The following is a 15,443-nucleotide window of genomic DNA, read 5'->3' as shown; positions in this document are numbered from 1 at the left end:
GGAGCACAGAATGAAAATCGATGCCGAATAGAGTAGAAATATCGGTGTCGGTTATGATTAGGGGATATAGCAGGCGCGACACTCGATAGATTAATCGGTGAGAGATTAGCCTTGCGAAACCAGCGGGAACCGACAATCGGGATAACGGAACATCTCGCGAATAAAAAAGAGAACGAGAGGGGTAAAAATTGCGCGTATCGATCTCTCGTGCGATGGTGACAAATTGCGTGGCTTCGTTTTGTTCCTGGAGAACCGAAAATGTATTTTTTATTGGCATCGTACGTACCAGCCCGGATTGGACCCTTCGTTCCGTTGCTGTGGCCGATTCGCCCCAAAACTCCACCCACAAACGGAGATGGTGTTGTACGCTCGGCTAACAATGCCTGCTGCGCGAGTATTATCGAGAAAAAATATTCACGAAACGCGACGCTCCACGTTGCGTAAATACTCTGTCGTCGCTCAATTTCTTGCCGTTTTATTTTCAACCAAGTCGCCAAGCTCGCAATTCGATAACATTATTCTTCGATTTCAGCACAACATACAAATATCATTCCAGTACAAAGACGCGTACCAGCCCGTGAGACACGGAATTAGCCAGGGCAATCAACGAATAATTAGGGTCAATTTATTACACGCATGCGTTGCTGCTCATCTCTGTTCGATGTATTTTTGTTGTCGCTCCGCTCTAACGAAGCGAAGACTATCGAATTTCGAATTAATATCGCGGTACCGTAAACATGTAAATACGGGAATTTGCGTAAACAGAACCCTGCAAGGCATACATTGAAAATGGTTACCGAACCGTTGATACTTCGGGACAATGTCCACGGGAATTCAACAAAACCGATACCTAGCGACGGTTTGTTCAACGGTGCATTTCCTATAGGATCCGGTAACGATGAAAATTATTTAGCTACTTCGAGAGAGGCATAATTCAACGCGAATATCGCACAAAATGTTTGAAAAGACTAGAATTGGCCTAAGCCCGCGTATTCTCTAACTTGGAGTGTAAATCGTAGCCTCAAGGCACGATAGCTGTAACCCCGGGGAACACAAATGGACCAAAGGGACCAGAAGGCGAAACGTAGTCTTCCGATGCGAAGGAACGAGGTAATTTCCCCAAAGTTCCGACGAATTCGTTGGGATACGTAGCCGAACAGACGTATGCCAGCGGTTGAGAGTGCAAAAAGAGAAGAAACCGGAGGAAAAGTTGTCCGGTCGGAGCATCAACTTCCTCCGCGCTCTTCGGCCCCACTCGAGTGCATTCTAGCAGCGCTTACCACGGACGGATCGGAAAGGCCTCGTTCCCTCTCATTCCCCGGAAGTTGGTCGTCCAGCGTTCGCGGTATCGGGATCAAAAAGAGGCGAAGAGGCGAGCGGTAAAAGCCGCAACCTCGAAGAAGAGGAGCCGTTTCAACACCGCTTCCTGCGCCCGCACCAAAAACGGAGACAGCGCCTCGGCCGCGGGACGAAGAGGACCTTTCCAGATGTAAACCGTTTGTAGCGTTTCCGGTCCGACCGGAAAATGCCCAAGCTGCAGAACGGATCCCGTTCGGACTACCGCGAGCGCTTGCACCGACTCTCCACTTCGGAGAGACTTTTCTTTAGCCCTGCTCTAACGCTTGCTACGAAACTTTCTCCTTTTGTACGTGTGATTTAGTGTACGCGACGAAGAAAGGCAACAGCACGCACTCTGTAAGAAAGCAACGATAAAAGGTCTGTGGATCGATCCGGGAACTCAATTTCTTTTAATGTAACAGTTTCGAAATGGCTAGAGACACTGCAAACAGAAACGTCGATAGCCTTACCGACAAATCCATTTAGCAAACTCGAAGCGAAATACATTCTCCTCTTGTCTTCCCTCCCGTCTCGTCACCGCGAACACCGAATCGAGAAGCTTTCCTTTCCTACGTCCACGCCACTCGGCTTTATTATCGCGTCTCGGACAGATTTCAACCGATACAGAGGTTTATGAAGCTTCTCCAGAGCTCCCGTCGTTTAAATTTCAGACAATTCGGTATCTCGAGTGTAAGAACGACGTTATCTACGTTGTTTTCCGCTGTTTCGACGAGGTGCGAGGGACGAGGTAGACGGTTTAAAAGAAATCACCGTAGAAACCGATGCGCCTGACGCGCATCGAATCAGTCGATTGCCATGGAATCACGCTCGACTGCTTTCCTGATTACTCGCTAAGCCAATCGGTCGAGCGCGGCGTTTCTGATAGCCGAGAAACAGCTCGGGGGTGGTGGCTGACGGCTGCAAAACGAAAATGCCGAGGAAAAAGGACGAGTCGCGGATGGCTCCCGAGACGCGTAATCCTATTTCATCACGGACGATGAAGCGATCTTCGAAGAACCGATGGCAAGAGTTTGTTTTGGCTCTCGAATTAAGTTCGAGAGATCGATAGTTCTTGCGCGTCCTGTCCGTTGCACGTGCCCCGTTTTATCTCACGCGATGATTAAATCTTGCAATGAAAACGAAACGGTTATTATCGATTTTAACACGGATTCGTAACGAAAATATATTATTCTTTCGAAGAAAATATGACGTTGATAAAACCTCAATGTATGCGTTATACTTCGTAAATGATACATTCGCAAACATTTTTAAACTTGTTAAATATCCTAGCGATAAACACACGAAGAAAGACAACAACGGTATTCTACATGAATATGCGGATTATTATTTCAAATAGGATACCGCACCAGCTCCAAATGCTCCAAATGCTCCAAATGGTTCAAACAAACAAACATAAAATTTCTTTAACGAGGTAGGACGTTTTAACCGTGAAATTAATTCGCCTGGAAACGTTGTGTGCGACAAATTCAAAACCACGTATCAAATCGCCGAGTAAAATATTTCATGAATATTCTGACGGTTAAAGAAAAAGTTACTCCTTTTTTCGTGAAACATGACGAATAATAACGGTACGTACGTACGTACGTCGGTGTGTATTAATCCGCGCAAAGTCAGAAACAGAAATGCAGTAACATCGGACTGAAAAACTTTTATCGCGAGAACGATATTTTCCACCGAAACGAATATTCGCCGTATTATCACGTTAACAATTTTTTAGACGAATCAAACGAATTCAAATTTCTTCTATGACTTTGCCCATAACGAGTGCATTAGCGTCGTATCGTGATCTTCTTCGAGCCAACTTTTATAAACTTTTATAAGCGTCGCTTCATTCGATTATTTAGAATAGATGGTGTGTTTCCAGTCGACCGACCTGTACTATCAAATTTCACCGTATAAAAAGCAATTTTCTCGGCACTCGAGCTCTTCTCGGATTCCATTAATAGCTCGAATTCAAGGAAAAGATACATATTTCGCTGAATCTCCGCGACAACGACGAGAATAAGTGGGAGAATCTACAATTGAACAGATCGCCAGTCACGGCGCGGCGCGGCGGAGGCAATACGCTCGCTGAAAGTCCCAAATCGACTCGAGATTCGTCGCCATCTCCGAGATTCATAGCAGAGAACGACGTGATCGCGCAGAGTCCATAATTTGTATTTCACGCGCGACGTTACCGCGACCGAAACTTTCCGAATCTACATTTCTAAGGCGTAACGATGGCTCGACATTCCCGATGGCCCGTCGTAAAATTTTCACGGGACGAACGAAGCAATTTGCATGCAGGATGCGACGTTTAATCGCGCTGACGAAACGATAAGAAGCTCCAGGAAGCTCGTAGAAGCCGCGAAGAGATAGGAGGCGATTCCGAAATGGTCTAGACAGCGGTGTAATATTCCGAATAAAGGCGATAAATCGGATCGTCGCTCCCGATATCGGGCCATCATTCTCGAACTTTGATTTACTTTCGCAAGAAAAGCCACGGAGGTGAATCGTCTCGTGACTCATTGTAGAATAAGTCACGCTCGGAATACGTTCCGTAGAGGATGTATACTGTATTAGATTATATTATTGTTGTCCGAAGCCTCCGAGTCCCCGTTGCTATTTACGCGTACCGCGAAGGCTTCCTTATTATCGTTGCACGCCACGATTTCCTGTTTGCCTTTAATCTTTCCCAGCTTCGCTAACGAAAAGTATACAATTCCGCTGATGGCTTCCTCGAGTCCTCCGACTCTGTAGTTTTGCAACGTTTCTCGTGTTTTGTTCCGTTTTAGCGAAACCAGCGATCCGCGATAATTCGTCTTCCTCCCCTTCTTCGTTTCAAACTAGACGAATCGCGACCGAGAAGCAAAGTCAACGACCGTTCTATGACGGGAGAAACCGGCAGTGGGATTCCGCCGACATGGTATCGAGGGGTGGTAATTAATTAAGGCGTGCCGGATCGATCGTTCAAGTTCGCGTACTTTGGAATAAATGTTGATTCTTTTGCAACTCGAATCACCGGGTCACATTTATTAAGTAAAGCTTTGATCGGTTCTCGCTGACTATGCAACGTAGTCCTTGTCTTTTTGTTAATATCCGAAACTGTACGTTCGAAGATCCACTGACCCGAGGAAATCACTGTCCGAGGATATACGCAAAAGTGGAGGACGTATGCAAACGAATATCGAGAGGCTCCGCGAAGAGCACAAACATCGAACGAAACGGACGACTAGTGGATCTAAAAATGTGATCAACAAGGATTCACAGAGTCGTTGTCGTGCAAATATCGCTTTCAAAAAATTACTCCGATAGTAGACGGCTTCGTAGGAAACTGTAAAAGGCAAATATTTACCATCGACGATGCGGCGAATGTTTGCATCGAACACGTATTGCCGTCGTATTCCTCTTTGGCATCGCGCGGGATTAATCTAAATACGTTGCAACATTTCTAGGCGGAGGCACCGATGCTTAAAAGTCGGTCGCGTACATTTGTTTGAATATCCACCGCGCTGCGCCCTTTGCGAACCAGGTTCGCGAAATTAAGGGCGGATACAAAATGCCAACGACGCGAAACTTGGCCCGAAAACCACCCTTTTAAACGTTAAAGTCCAAAAGTGACTAAAATGTGCCGGGGGTAACGTAAAAGAAAACGGAGGAGTTGTAAATAAATAAAGGTTTGTTCCAGGTCTATTTCATCGCGTGGTGTTGTCGAGTGGTTCTGCGTTAAGTCCGTGGGCCTCCGTCCACGATCCGAATGATCTTCGCTCGAAGGTGGCGGAACAAACAGGATGTTCCACAGAAAACGACGAAGATATTGCTGACTGTCTACGCGGTGTTCCTCTCGAGGAGCTGATGGCGGTTAAACTTCCGGAAATCCGGTAAAATATCGATTCCTTGCAATCTTATTTTCAACTCCCTAACGTTTTATCGCGTTAGCCTTCGTGCTTATGTAAACGGTTCGCATAAATTTCTGCCTTTACGAGGTAACGAATGGGGCGGGTGTTGGGCACGTAACAAGTGCGAGAAAATGAACCAGATAAACATTGCGTTCGAAGATAGCCTACGATAAATTCAAACAAATCGTAAACGATTACCGCTTTGTCAACGCAAAGTCCATCCAAGCCTTCGATTAAATCATTCTGGATCGCAGTCAATCCGAAGTTCAAAGCAAACTTCGGATGGCTAGTTAACGTAGGACACACGCGTCGTTATTGTTAGGTTCTGTGGTCGCTTTGACGATCAACGTTGCGTTACACCGAATTGTCATGGCCACGAATGAAATTTGTATGCCCCAGGTTCGTGCCTCGAATAGGACCCGGCTTACCAGTGGACCAAAATAATCCAGATCCAGGTCTGGATATGGAGAGGGCGAGCGACACGTTCATCAAAGTGCCCCTGATCCTGGGTGTCTCCACCACGGAGTCTAATCTCGACTTCAACGCGAACGATATCAAGGTTGGCCTCGAGGAGGACCATAGAAACCGCGTTTTGAGAACGTTCATCAGGAACGCGTACGTTTACCACTTGAACGAGATCTTCTCTGCCGTGAGGAACGAGTACACGGACTGGGATAGGTCCATCATTCATCCTATCAATATAAGGGACTCGACGATGGAGGCCCTGAGCGACGGCCATACCGTGGCTCCGCTTATGAGAATCGCTTTCTATCACGCCAGGAGAGGAGCCAAGACCTACTTCTATCATTTCAGCCATCAGACCAAGGAGAGCGGTTATCCGCAGGTCGGTACAGCGCGATTCATTTTCGATTCGAAAGAGTTTCGGTTCCGATTCTCCGTTCTCGCTCGAACCACGTCTTCGAGCATCCATTGGAGACATTCTAGCGTCGCGTCTATCAAAAAGTTCCCTGTTCGGCCGCGCGAACGCAAAGTTAAACAAGAGCGAAGGCAAAAGCACTTCCAGGTTCGGCTTAATTCAATCGCAAGAACGCAATCGAGCTCGCGGCTCTCTCGTTTCTTCCTCGGTGAAGATTGCTCGCTGGCACTCCAATCTTCCGTTTCCACGCCATCGATTCTTCCCTTCGTTTCGAGACTCTCCCTCCCCCTCCTGTAGCCGTGTCCCCGCTTAACCGCTGCCCATGATTCCACGATGAAGCTACTGATTTAATCAAACGCCTCCCGTGCCTCGTGGACGACGCTCGCATTATCGCGTAGGTCCCCGACGACGAGGGCGTAAATTAAGCGCGCGACGTTATCCATCGAACTTGCCTAGCCGTCGGAATCTCGAAAGTTTCCGTCATACTAAGCCGCAGTTCCGCGCCCCTCTGTCGCTCGAAACGACGCGACGCGAGATGGCTGCTTTTTGAACGGGGGATCGTCTTCTCGGTAATTTACCGCGAACTTTTCACCGAGATTGGTCGATTTCGCGCGATAATGGCCCTCTCGAGGATGGCAAGATAACCGACCAAGTGTTTCACGGATCTTTATGACTCGTAAAAACCGGTACGAGGAAATTGGCTGAGAATTGTACTTTGTAAACGGTATTTAACATATAAACGCGAAAAATAGGGGTGAAATTGACAGTCATGCGGAGTAATTTGTAGTAGCAGAGGATTAAACGATGGCTTGAATAATTTCAAGTGTTTAATTTGCATTTTGCGACACCATCGATTAACTCCAATTAACACGTACGATTTTGTTTCACGCGTACAACGTTGCCTATGAATTTTAATGGACAGCTCCGCATAATTACCCTCGTAATCAATTTAAACCTGTTTATTACTTATGCCAATAAATTTACATCTATTTACCGAGACGATCTTTTCGGGTACAATAAACTCGTTACGCGACAGTCAATCGATGTTTTGCTTCTAATGCTACAACTTGTCATCTTTTTCAATATCGCTCCTTTCTTCTACGTTTCCAACGTTCCATTCAACGTAGACCATCTTAATTCTTTGCTCCAAATTGCCATTTCCGTCCCCTGCATTCTTTTCTCCGCCCTTCTCTCCTCCCTCTATTCTCCAGCCGTTAACGGGGTCCTAACTCACGGCCGATACTTCACCCTCTGGGATTCTAAATTCACCGGAGGACGCGTTGATTATAGTAATGCCAGAAGTTACAAAGAGTCTCGGTTGCGACACCCCGAGAACTTATTAAACGGTCTCGCCTTTCGCTGGCCGACGCGCTCTCGATTTAATTAAATTTCGCTTTGGGTTTACGAAGGGCGGCCGCAGCGGCGAGTAAACGCAGTAAATCGCTATTAACCGTAGCCCGGAACGAAACTTATTAACTTTCGGTTGTGATTCGGCCTGGACCTTTGAAAGCCCCTGGGTTTATGGCGTATTCGACAGTCGTTGAAGATGGGAGAAGCGATCGTAAACTCTGAATACTAAATCCTAACTTAAACCTCACCCAGACCTGCTAAATTAGTTTCAAGCTCTGCTGTATACAACTAAAACTGCTTGAAAAGGGTAACGATATTTGGTCGAGAAAGCGAAGTAGACGCGGCCGTGGTTGGATAAGTGATCACCCCTGGTCAAGACAAGGGGTATGCGATATGAGTAATCGTCAAAACTCACCTGTGAATCCTCGAGGAAATGTTAATTCCGCGTTGCTTCTTCCACGTATATCGACTCGTAGCCCATCCACGAAGATATCACGTGTACAGCCGAGAAACGCGATCGGTACATTCGTTTGCTTACGCTGCGAATTATCGGGATTTTCATCGTGACCCGACGGGGTGAGAAACACAAACAAAATTGAGCACGTCTCCGCGATACGCGGCACTTTGCAATTACAATTGCCTCCTGTGTTCCTGCAGCTGGCCCGTCGAATCGCCGACGTGTCTGTTCTCTCGAGTAAGCATCCTTCGGATGTAAATCGTTACCAGGCGAAAACACGTAGCGTTCAACTTAATTTTGCTATTTCCTTGTTACTCCGCTATACCGTGTTTATCCGTGAATGACTCCTCATCCAGTCATTTTAAACAAGGGATGAAATGTTATCGTTGCAGCGTCTGGGCAGCGTCCGCGGCGAAGATATACCCTACATTTTCGGGCTGCCATTGGTGGACGGCGGACATTTCTTTCCACGGAATTACACTCAAAAGGATCAAAGTGTCGCCGAAGCAGTCCTCACGTTCTTCACGAATTTCGCCAAGACCGGCAATCCAAACGAGCCCCACAAAATAGAGTCTGTGGATTATGGCATGCCCAAGGAGAAAACGCAGTATCACGGTCTCACGTGGGAACAATACGAAACTAGTACTCAGAAGTACCTCACCATTGGTGCGACACTTACTTTTTATTCCAACTATTACGCATTAATTTCAATTTAGATTGGTCGTTACATATTCGCAATTGTGTTTAGCAATGAAGCCAAAGATGAAGAACCATTATCGCGGTCATAAGATGGCAGTTTGGCTCAACTTGATACCGCAACTCCATCGGCCAGGCGACGACGACGTCTCGATGCGACACCATCACTTCCGCGAAAGGGGCGACCACTTCTATGCAGGTAAATAACCTTTTATTATCACTAGCGTGCGTAATCGCTTCGTTTTCAATCTCTAACCGTATAAATCTTAAATAATCTAGCTAACTAACGAGATGAATCGTTGATTGGTTTCAGGGCCTGTTCGAGACGAGTGGTACACGCCTCTGCCTCTAGTGGGGACGACAAAAACGAGCGCGTCGTCGACAACAGCGTGCAGCACATCTACCAACGATGACGCTGTCGCTGAGGACATCACTCCCATTCTGGACGACTCGGATGATGACGCCGAATTGTTGCAAAGACTAGCCTCTCGACGCTATTACAGCACTACTACAGCCCTGGCCATCACCGTGGGTGTGGGTTGCATCCTCCTGGTGCTCAATATGTTGATATTCGCTGGTATTTACTATCAAAGAGACCGCGACAAGAAAAGAGCAGCCATGGACTGCACACCCAACGGACAAGAATCCCTCCCAATGACAACCAGGTCTTCCATAAAAGCACCAGAAAACCCGAGACCATCCCAGGAACCACCACCGTCTTACACAACCCTCGCGAGGAGTCCCTCTATCCAAGAGCACCAGCAAATGCCTCAATGTCAACCGCTGGACGAGGACGAGCAGCCTAGAAACGAATTAAAACCTGGCCACGGGACCAGCAATACCATCCACAAGGATCCGATACCTCCGAAGCCACCTACGAGAACAACCAGTTCGCTCAGCACCATTGCTGGTACCAAAACCATCAAGAAACGTGTGCAGATACAGGAGATATCTGTATAGCATTAGGGGTTGCCCCAAGAGGGCAACGCGAAAGCTAAAAAAGTGACTTTTGTGGACTTTGAAGGCGCAACTACCGAATCCAAGTTCTAAGAAAGTGACTAGCGAGAGTGAGGATCCTTGTTTGAAATACAACGTCTCGCTTGAAATAGCAAACATGTTTGATTGCATTGCGAGTAGGTGTGAATCGAGTCTGGAGCACGGGCAAAGATCGAACACTTTGGTATGTCACCAAAAAGAAAACTTTAGTTTGTCGATATACGTAGAAGAAGCTAGGCTACGATAATGAACCGTTCAAGATTATTCTTCTAAAGGTTTTAAAGTGACACCTGTGTATCTAAGTGAATCCGTGGAATGAATCAGATGGTAATTAATCTAAATCACTTATACAAAGTAACTAATTGCTATAATTAAAAACTATGATGTGTAATAAAACTGCCATCTCGCCGAACAATGAAAGTGTTCCTCCTTGGCTCGAAACTGACTTTCTAAGAATTGATACGTTGCTACGTTGTAATCGTTGGTGCCATGTATCGAAAGTTTTCTCACGAATGAAAAGTCAGTATCGTCGTGTCGTGATGGAATTAACTTCTAATTAAAGAAATTGACTGACTGTAACTATGTAAAGATTATGAGGATTCGCGAGTGAGCATTGTAACTTGTCACTCGTCGGACCTATCGTCGCGACACAATCAGTGTTCTTTCAAGTGTTCTTCTCGTAGCTGACATCCAGGATCGAGTAGGCATAAATGGTCACACAATTAGGATAACTTCTGGTATATAGACTCTGTCGATAGACTCGTGAAAGATTCCTACTTCTGTTTGCGTCTTTTCTATTTCAACTATTGAAAGTCGTGCACGAATTTGCACAGATAATCAATTAGGTAATGTCTACGTTACATGAATCGTAGCAAAGAATCGAGAATTATACCCAAGCGTTGCTATGAAAGTGACTTCTAAACTTACATGATAACAATCCTCACAATCTACTTTATTAGTGTTCTGTAAGTATATAACGATCACTTTGATCTCTCGCCTGATTTGTCCAGAATTGGTAAACAAAGTGTACGAGTCGCCCAAAATCGCTGGAGTAAATTTATTTACGAAGAAACGTTCACGAGAATTATATGTATAAGAACCATTTGTTTGTCTTTTTATTGAAAAGTCTTTTCTTTGCGAAAAATACCGATTAAAAACAATGTTGTATCATAAGTATACCAATATACACCTCGTTCACACAACGTTTGTGTAAACACTCGTAAGATAAAATGGAAATAGTTGAGTTATGGTAACGTGTAGAATACTTCCTATCGCAAAACCTACACCTTTATTACAAATTTACTTTCTTTCACGTACTTATTAATAGATAATCGTTGAAACAAAGTATTTTACACGTTACTGTTACTCTACATGTGTACATATAATCATCTCTTCGTGTCATCAATCCATTTTCCATTCGATCACCTTGTCGACTGAGAAAAAAAAATGTTAAACCACTTCATTAATTTTGCGTTACCTTCTCATCGTCTTTGTATTATCGTTCGCCAATAAAATAAAAAGAAAACGTATACATATTTACGCACTCGATATCGATAAGAATCCAAAAGACCAGCTCGAAAATGTTTCCGTAGAAATTTGCGCAGGTGCTTTGTGCAAGCTCAAGGTTAAAATGACTAAAAATAGTGTGCGGATATCGAATATTTAAAGTTTAAACATGGCTAGCCACTATTTCGGAATAAAAAACTTACATAGCACTTGCGGGAAACGTCGAACGCCTCTGGTCGCGATATGTGCTCAAAATGTAATCGTAAAATGGGGAATGACTTCCTTTAAACTAATACCTACACGATTTCCTCTTCGACCAAGTAATCTAAGGCGAGATTACGCTCACGTTCACGAGATTATCAATCATCTTTGTAGAATTTTTCAAACTGAATCGATCGTCACTACGCTCCAAATCGAATGTTAACAAATTTTCAAGAAAATTGTGCGACAGAGATCTGAACTTATAAAAACCGACATAGATACCATTAAAGAGGAATTTATTTTTTATTTGAAATATTATTTCTTCCTTTCATTAACTTGTAAAGTTTTGACGATGTAATACATAATTTTATACTAATGAATTTCGACAAAATCGCATCGTTTAATGTTCGTTAAATATTCATGCACGATATAATTGCAACTGTTTTCACGGTTACGATGCAATACTGTTCCAGTAAGAAATTTACGAACTTTCCTTTGTAGGAAAAACATTATGAGCTTCAACGGACACGTCGTTTCAATCGCCCATGTAAACAAAGTAACGCCTGTTTAATATATTTTAATATATTTAATCAATTGTACGCATTCTCCGAGGCACATGAAGTAACGAAAGCGTATCCGTACTATTAAGGACATAACGTTGTACTTAGATAGCAGTATAATATGCACGGTGTCGCGTAATTGTACTATCAATTTCGGTCATTTTCGATACACCGTTACATGAAGATAATTCATCGAGTATTGTCCGCGAATGATTTAAATTGTCAGTGCGTTGTGATTGTTGGTTAATTGTATGAACGGGATATCAAGCACGTAACAGTGAAATTTAAGTAGTAGATTAGATGAACCACTAACTTTGTAAATTTCACTGTAAAACAATAAAATGCTGGTTTCTAAATATATTTCAATTTCAAGTTTTTACAACATACCTTGGGTATCGTAAATTATGTAGGGGTTCGAAAATGATGTACGGCTTGCAAATATAAACAGTGTTATTTATTTCATTTTTTAAATAATACACTGCTCAAGTATAACAGAAAAATATGCATTTAAAGTAGATATCTACTTCAAGTGTAATATCTATCTTTTACAAATGTATCACAAACTTACGACAGGTTCAATTCTGCGACGCTGACATCAAATGAGAATCTTCGCAAAGCGGTAAGTACAGTTTTTACTTCTAAATTACACAAAAGTTACATTAAATTAAACGTCGTTAATACTTTAACGGCCACTCACACTACATGTGTGTGATGTTACCGTTACTGCGTACAAGTTTGGCCGTTAAAGTGTTAATATTAATACAATTAAATAAATAAAAATAATCGTTCTTTACTCGCTCGCCTATGTTCTCAGGACACATTTTAAAGACATTCTAACCTAAAAACATTCATTCTATTAAAACGAAAAACATACGGAAATGTCAAATTGAAAAATGTCATACATGCGGATCGTTGCAAAATGAATCGTCGTAAATAAGGATGCGTCTGTATGTTCTATACACAAGTGTCCGCTTAATAAAAATATGATTAATATACATAGTAGAAGGGTAAGTATGGAATTGTTTTGGCTTTTTAAAATTAAATATATTTGTCGAATTATTCGACAGCCACTTTTTTAGCAGGAGTAGCATCATCGTTATCGCTGCCACGCCTTTTCCTTTGACCCCGTTGTCCATTGCGGCCTTCAAAATAAATTTCATATTAAATATTTATTTTAATTTAACCATAAGGAAAATTCTTAATTACGTGACATTCAGAACATATGTAAAAGTTCAACTCAGCGAGACCCAGATGGTCCCTCAGTATTAGCATGGCAAAACATCATTATAACGATATGAAAAATACATATAGAAAAATTATATACAAATATTTCATTAAATCAAGCATACCCCTTTTGCCTTGACGTTTTGGTTTAGAGTACTTCTGCCTAATGGAACCCATCTTTTCTTTTGCTTTTGTGAGGTACGTCTCTTCTTCTTCACCCTCGAGAACACGGAAGGTAACTTCTTCGTCACAAATTAATAACTATTAATATAAAAATATGTACAAGTTAAAACAACATTGAGACTTCAAAATACACAGAAGCAAATTTTAGTGACTCACTTTGCCGTCTTCCATTTTATCGAAGACGGACTTTGCAGCGTTCTCCCCTTGAAAACGAATCCACCCTTCCTCGTCGCCAATCTTAAACTCGACGAACGCGATATTGGAATCCAATTCACCTACGCGGTTCTTAATATCCTCCCTTGTACATTTTTCAGGTACATTGCAGAAATGAATAACACTACCTTTCGGTAGGGATGTCTTTTCACCATCATCCTCTGCTCCACTCTCTTCATCATCTTTTTCTTTTACCTTATAAAAATCCAAAATGTTTATACTTTACTGAACTACTACTGCTACTACTACTACTACTACTACTATAAATAAATTCAAAGAATCTTTCTATACTAACTGTGTCATTTTTTTTTGTTTTCATATCAGATCTCTTTTGCCTTCTATCTTCTTTCTCCTTTAACTTTCCCATAGTGTAATCATAGCTATATAAATTAAAATTATATAAGAATAGATCGAATAAAATCACACATCATTTTTATAAAATATCATATAGTTTTGTCAACTTACGACCACTTTTTAATTAATTCAGTCTCTTCGTACTTTATAGGCCCCCTATCCATAAAAGCTTTTGCATCATCCAGAGTCTTAAATTGTATAAAAATGGATCCTTTAAACTGTAATTTTTTGTCTTTATCCGAATACTTTCTCATCTATAGAACAAAAAGAAATCTAATAAAAATCTGGATATTCTTTTGTCATTCTCCTTCTTGCTTGCATGCTTTAAATAGAACAAAGATACTTGCAATGATAGTTTCATAAGGCTCATAAGCATTGAAAAAAGTTTTCAACTTCTCCATAGTCATATTCTTCAGAGGAAATCCCTTTACGTAAGCTGTTCTGGCTTCTTGTGCCTTCCTATATTCTACGTTATAGTCTGGCAAAGGATGTTTCAAGGAACGACGAATCTTCTTTTTGTCCTCTGATACTTCTATAAGTTCACTTGATTCCAAGGCTTTCAAAATAACATCAACATCCTGACTCATAGAAGCCAACATTTTAAACTTTAACATAACAGACATAGGTACCCAACCTTCGTCCAATTTTGTTTGGTGAATAAGAAATTTGTCTCTTTGCATGTTTACATCACCAAAGTAAAACTATAAACAACAAAATGTTTAGTAATCTAACAATAAGTATAATATTGATGTTTAATGATTTACGTATAACCAATCAATTTTAGATTAAATAGTTACAGACTATATCATGAACTAATACCTCGATTTGATTCTTTATTTTTGTTAGAAGCTCACTAGAAGGCTCTTCGGATACTGATGTTTCTTTCGCATCATTTTCTTCGACCTTAGAAACCGGCTTCTCGTTCTTAACCTCATTGGTGGCATCATTACTCACACTCTCAGTTTTAATCTCTTCTTGCCCATTTTCCATTTTCTTAACTTTTCACACAACGTGTATTCCAAAAAATTACGCGTACTTGATTATCGTAAAGCCTAAATGCAAACCACTTTGGCAAAACTCAGTAAAAATAATCGAACTCAAAACCGCATGACGCACACGTGCCGTAGCTCCTATCAAACCGGAAATATATAGTATGCTCTAAATGAAAACTATTACGTTATCGAAGGCAAGACAATTTTACAATTTGTTACGATTCCATAACGCAGTTGTACGTGCTTTATTATCTCTAGCCTTCGTAAAAATCAGACACAATTAACAATAGAACGTAACTGAGAATTTGTATAACAATAAAAGAAATAATGAAAACCAAATGATATGAAATTCTATGTATCAAGGCGTTGGTTCTGAACACTAGGGTATTTTACAGTAATCTTGTCGAATAATTAAACTTAAAACAAAGTTTTGTATTATAAATGTAGAACCTTCCGCATAAATGTTCTAAATAACATTCTGTAGTTTTTAGGCCCAGTACTATTTCAGATATTCTTTATATTAGATATTTTCTAAACCAAATAATAATCAGCGCCATCGGTAACAAAATGCCCAAGTTTGTAGTGAAAATAATTCCC

The 15,443-nt window shown here is 42.0% G+C and overlaps 2 protein-coding genes and 1 non-coding gene across 4 annotated transcripts in view; 1 reads left to right on the top strand and 2 right to left on the bottom strand.

Annotated features, from left to right (window-relative positions):
• The window catches only part of LOC128874037 (neuroligin-4, X-linked-like), a 126,233-nt gene extending 113,995 nt beyond the window's left edge, over positions 1 to 12,238 (top strand). For both annotated transcript variants that reach the window (XM_054118281.1, XM_054118280.1), the window contains 5 exons: positions 5,027 to 5,219; positions 5,637 to 6,081; positions 8,314 to 8,587; positions 8,670 to 8,816; positions 8,931 to 12,238. In XM_054118281.1, coding sequence (XP_053974256.1) covers positions 5,027 to 5,219; positions 5,637 to 6,081; positions 8,314 to 8,587; positions 8,670 to 8,816; positions 8,931 to 9,577 — 1,706 coding nt within the window. In that variant the 3' untranslated portion in view covers positions 9,578 to 12,238. The remainder of the gene's footprint in view (positions 1 to 5,026; positions 5,220 to 5,636; positions 6,082 to 8,313; positions 8,588 to 8,669; positions 8,817 to 8,930) is intronic.
• An 81-nt stretch (positions 12,239 to 12,319) lies between these two features.
• Positions 12,320 to 15,211, bottom strand: LOC128874357 (la protein homolog). Its single transcript, XM_054119040.1, has 7 exons — positions 14,674 to 15,211; positions 14,202 to 14,555; positions 13,966 to 14,108; positions 13,796 to 13,880; positions 13,444 to 13,695; positions 13,230 to 13,365; positions 12,320 to 13,022 (listed from the first exon to the last, which is right to left on the bottom strand). The coding sequence occupies exons 1-7, from the start codon at positions 14,842 to 14,844 to the stop codon at positions 12,937 to 12,939; spliced, it is 1,227 nt and encodes a 408-aa protein (XP_053975015.1). The 5' UTR covers positions 14,845 to 15,211; the 3' UTR covers positions 12,320 to 12,936.
• On the bottom strand, positions 13,089 to 13,170 carry LOC128874491 (small nucleolar RNA U6-53/MBII-28). The gene has a single exon (XR_008456654.1). It is a non-coding gene; the product is annotated as a small nucleolar RNA U6-53/MBII-28 (small nucleolar RNA).
• Positions 15,212 to 15,443: the final 232 nt, after the last annotated feature.

This window comes from Hylaeus volcanicus, chromosome 3, assembly GCF_026283585.1.
Source record: "Hylaeus volcanicus isolate JK05 chromosome 3, UHH_iyHylVolc1.0_haploid, whole genome shotgun sequence".
Lineage (NCBI taxonomy): Eukaryota > Metazoa > Arthropoda > Insecta > Hymenoptera > Colletidae > Hylaeus > Hylaeus volcanicus.
The sequence above is the reverse complement of the archived record's forward strand: the minus strand, read 5'-3'. Positions and strand labels throughout refer to the sequence as shown.

What these genes read in the sequence shown, in the direction of transcription:
- LOC128874357 (XM_054119040.1), bottom strand. Translation starts at nt 14,844, where the DNA reads ATGGAAAATGGGCAAGAAGAGATTAAAACTGAGAGTGTGAGTAATGAT. An exon ending in AAACAAAAAAAAATGACACA is followed by an intron (nt 13,696 to 13,795) that starts GTTAGTATAGAA and finishes GATTTTTATAAG; the next exon opens with GTAAAAGAAAAAGATGATGA. An exon ending in AAAACGTCAAGGCAAAAGGG is followed by an intron (nt 13,023 to 13,229) that starts GTATGCTTGATT and finishes TTTATTTTGAAG; the next exon opens with GCCGCAATGGACAACGGGGT.